This window comes from Anomaloglossus baeobatrachus, unplaced genomic scaffold, assembly GCF_048569485.1.
Source record: "Anomaloglossus baeobatrachus isolate aAnoBae1 unplaced genomic scaffold, aAnoBae1.hap1 Scaffold_787, whole genome shotgun sequence".
Classification (NCBI taxonomy): domain Eukaryota; kingdom Metazoa; phylum Chordata; class Amphibia; order Anura; family Aromobatidae; genus Anomaloglossus; species Anomaloglossus baeobatrachus.
In genome coordinates this window covers 1-4,677 of record NW_027445170.1, presented here as the reverse complement: position 1 = coordinate 4,677, position 4,677 = coordinate 1, and the positions used below count along the sequence as shown (strand labels likewise).

General features: G+C 37.6%; 1 protein-coding gene across 1 annotated transcript; it reads left to right on the top strand.

Annotated features, from left to right (window-relative positions):
- Window positions 1–282: 282 nt before the first annotated feature.
- LOC142288129 (uncharacterized) lies at window positions 283–4,299 on the top strand (the record flags this gene model as incomplete). Its single annotated transcript, XM_075333491.1, has 1 exon — window positions 283–4,299. A coding segment is annotated over exon 1 (4,017 nt), but the record flags the coding sequence as incomplete, so codon positions are not given.
- Between the last annotated feature and the right edge of the window lie 378 nt (window positions 4,300–4,677).

Here is a 4,677-nt window from a genome sequence, read left to right as displayed (position 1 = left end):
ACTGTGGACAGACAAGCACAAGATGCCACAGCTCACACACAACGTAGAAAACAAGAGACACCACAACAAACTGCTGCAAGACAAGCTCAGGATGCAGAAGCCCACAGCCAACAACGGAGACAGGAATCCCCATCTTCCAAACTAAAAAGACAACAACATGATCGCCTAATTCATCACAAAAGAATGATCTACCATCTCAGCCAAACTCAACACAATATTCAACTTTTTACAGCCAGCAGAACACATAATGAAAATACAATTATTCAGCATTACTGTGGAAAGATGAATTCACTCTGCTCCAAATGCAACTCGCACAATTTTACCGATGAAAAACCAGCAGACAATCTGTTCACTCAATGCTGCCAAAAAGGGAAAATTCAGTTGCCCATACCTCAATACTCAGATCTGTTAGAGCAATTGATGAAAGGAAGTCATCCACACAGTAAAAATTTTATGGACAATATCCGAAGCATCAACAGTTCACATGCATTTGCTTCATTTGGAGCCAATATTGCACCGCCGCCAGGATTTGGCCCGTATTGTTTTAAAATTCATGGTCAAATTTACCACCGCACAGGGACACTTCATCCAGAAATGGGCCAAACTCCAAAATATGCTCAATTATACATTTTGGATCCAAATGAAGCAACAGAACAACGGCTGACTGTTCACGAAAACAAAAAGTGTAATACTGAAATGATGCATCAAATTGCACAACTTTTACAACAAATCAATCCATTTGCAGCTGCATATCGCATGCTAAAAGACGTAGAAGCCGAAGAAGAACAGAAGGCTATCACATATGGAACTTCAATGCCTTCTATTGTCATGGCCATTAAACAAGAACGTGGACAAGATCCACGGCGATACAACAAACCACGCATTAGTGAGGTCGCAGTAGTTTTCCAAAATGATGATGGAGAGCCTCCTTTTAACAGGGATATATTAGTTCATCTTCACCCAGACAAAAACAACCCTTTACTTCCTAAAACACAGCGGATTAGCATTTTGCACAGCAACCTTGATGCTCTTCTATATCCGCTTTTCTTTCCAAGAGGTGATCAAGGCTGGCATGAAAACCTACAACAACAAGGTACTACTAGAAGAATAACACAACTGCAATACTACAGTTTTCAACTCTCTGTCCGCAATCACTTTAATCCAATTTTAAACGGTGGAAAACTAACACAACAGTACTTAGTAGATGCATATGTTAAAATAGAAGCTAATCGCCTGAATTACATAAGACAAAATCAAAAAATCCTCAAAGTAGAAGACTACTGTGTTCTTCAAGAACATTTGCAACAAAAATCAATTGAAAAGGGAATACCTATTGGCAAAACAGTTATTCTACCTTCGTCATTTGAAGGAAGCCCCCGCAACATGCAACAACGTTATCAAGATGCAATGGCAATAGTCACTAAGTATGGAAAACCAGACATTTTTGTTACCATGACCTGTAATCCCAAATGGGTTGAAATCACCGAGCATCTGGAACCATGGCAACACGTAGAACATAGGCCTGACTTAGTTGCACGCATATTTCGGCTAAAACTAAAAAGCCTTTTACAAGACATCAAAAATGGCCTGTTTGGAACAGTCATAGCAATGGTTCATGTCATCGAGTTTCAAAAAAGAGGTCTACCACATGCACATATTCTCCTTATCTTAGACACCAATTCTAAGATTCACACTGAGGAAGACATCGACAACATAGTATGGGCTGAGATTCCTAACCAACAACAATATCCAGAGCTCTATGACATTGTAGTGTCTCATATGGTTCATGGTCCATGTGGAGTTCTTAATCCAGCAAGTCCATGCATGCAAAATGGAAAATGTACTAAAAAATTTCCAAAGGACTTAAAACAGCACACTGTTAAAGATTTAGATGGCTACCCATCATACCGACGACAAGATATTGAGAACATTGTTCACAAAAATAAACATATCAATAACTCATGGATAGTTCCATACAATCCATACCTACTAAAACGCTACAACTGTCACATCAACGTGGAAATCTGTGGTTCAATCAAAAGTGTTAAATATCTTTTTAAGTATATCTACAAAGGCCATGACAAAGCTAATGTCGAAATCCAACAGAAAACTCTGAACCATGATGAATCTTCAACTTTTGTAGACTCAAGATATGTCAGTGCTCCCGAAGCTGCGTGGCGAATATTTGCCTTTCCAATGCATTCACAGTCCCATGCCATTATACGATTAGCTATTCATTTACCACATCAACAACAACTTTATTTTTTTGAAGATGCTCAAGTCGAAGATGTGTCCAAAACTTTAACCACAACCTCAACATTACTAGAATGGTTTTTGCTAAACCAACGAGATAAAAATGCAAGGCAATATTTGTATCGAGAGATTCCAGAGCATTATGTTTGGAAAAAAACTTGGAATCCAAGACTACGTGGAGTAAGCACAATAATTGGACGCATGTATACTGTTAGTCTCAAAGATCAAGAAAGATATTGCCTTCGCCTCTTACTACTGCATGTCAGAGGAGCTACAAGTTATAACCATTTAAAAACCGTTCATGGAGTATTACATGATACATTTAAAGCTGCAGCTTTGGCTTTGGGACTTCTATTTGATGATACAGTTTGGAAACTTACTTTACAAGACGCAGTAACCCTACATATGCCTAAGCAACTTCGTGAATTGTTTGCCTACATTTGCGTGTTTGGCCCCCCTACAAACCCTGATCAACTTTGGACACTTTTCAAAGAAAATCTAATTGAAGATTACTGCTTACATCTTCACAACCAAACTGGTCATTGTTGCAAATGTGAAGCTTACGCCATGCAAGATGTCCAAAATATTTTATTACTACATGGAAAAACGTATGCTGACTTTAATTTGCCACACCCTGAAATACAACTTCCACAAGCTCCGCAGTATAATGAATCTTCAGAATTATTGTTAGCAACAGAGCTGAGAATCTCCTTAAATGAACAACAACAAATTGCATATGACACCATTTTAAGTGCCATTCTTAACCAAGGAAATGCGAACCCTAAATGTTTCTTTATTGACGGTCCTGGAGGAAGCGGCAAAACATACCTTTATGATGTTTTAATACATCACGTTAGAGGGTTGGGAAAAAAAGTGTTGACATCTGCTACAACAGGTATTGCAGCAAATCTATTAAACGAAGGTCGCACTATGCATTCACTATTTGGCATCCCAGTTCCAGTCAATGAAATATCCGTTTCACGAATCAAACAAGATACAGTAGCAGGAAAACTTTTACAAAATGCAAGTCTTTTAATAATTGACGAATGCACTATGGCCTCCAAATATGCTTTGACCTTAATTGACAGACTTCTACGTGAAGTAATGACCACAAAGGTAGCAGAAAAAAATGTAATTCCATTTGGTGGAAAAGTGTTTGTTATTGGGGGAGATTTTCGACAATGCCTTCCAGTTATACCAAGTGGAACAAGAACAGATATTATTGAGTCCAGCTTAAAAATGTCAGAACTTTGGAAAAACTTTACCAAACTCCAACTAATTAACAACATGCGATCTACTGATCCAGATTACAGCAAATGGCTTCTGAAACTTGGTAACGGTGAACTTACCAATCAATATAACCTTGGAGAAGACATTATAGAAATACCTGAAGACATGTTATGTAAAGACTGCATTGTAACTGAGGTTTTTGGACAACGTTTGAACATTGATATTAACGACAAAAACAATGTTAACAAAGCCTCTTCCTATGCAATTCTATGTGCCAAAAATGAAGACGTTACTCTACTAAATTCCCGTGTAATGGATCGCATGCCAGGTGAATATAAGTTGTACAAAAGTGATGATTCAATCGATGTAGATAATGAAGATGAACGTGAACATTATCCCGTTGAATTTTTAAACAGTGTAACACCATCAGGAATGCCATCCCACATACTTCAACTTAAAATTGGAACCATTGTTATGTTGCTCCGGAATCTAAATACCAAACAAGGACTATGTAATGGAACGCGCCTTATTGTGACTGGAATGTATTCACACCTTATTCAAGCAAGAGTCATCACTGGATCAGCTAAAGAAAAGGAAGTGTTAATTCCACGTATTGATATATGTCCTTCAGACACTCGCCTTCCATTTAAACTTCGCCGTCGTCAGTTTCCCCTAAAACCTGCATTTGCCATGACAATAAACAAGTCACAAGGCCAAACTCTACACCGTGTTGGCATATATCTACCTGAACCAGTTTTTGGCCATGGACAACTGTACGTTGCGTTTTCAAGAGTGACAATGAGATGCAACGTCAAAGTACAAGTTCTTGACACACCTTTACAAGGAAAGTTACTTAAAGAGAGTGAAAAGATCTTTACACAAAATGTGGTGTATAAAAATATTTTTAATTAACTTTACACTGTTCATAACCTTCTTTCATTACAAGCCATGGACATCATTAAACATTAGACTCATCTATTAAAACTGTTCATATTAATCACCGATCATAAAAATATTTAACATGAACTAAATAACCAGGAATGTTTCCACAACCTCTTTCCATAGTACCCACTTACCTCATTGTTCCCCTGCTTTCTTCCCTAATAAAATATTCTTACCCCTCCCATCCTTTCATTTTCCTCTCATACAAAAAAAATTGTAACCATTTATAGTATATGAAATATATGTATTGAT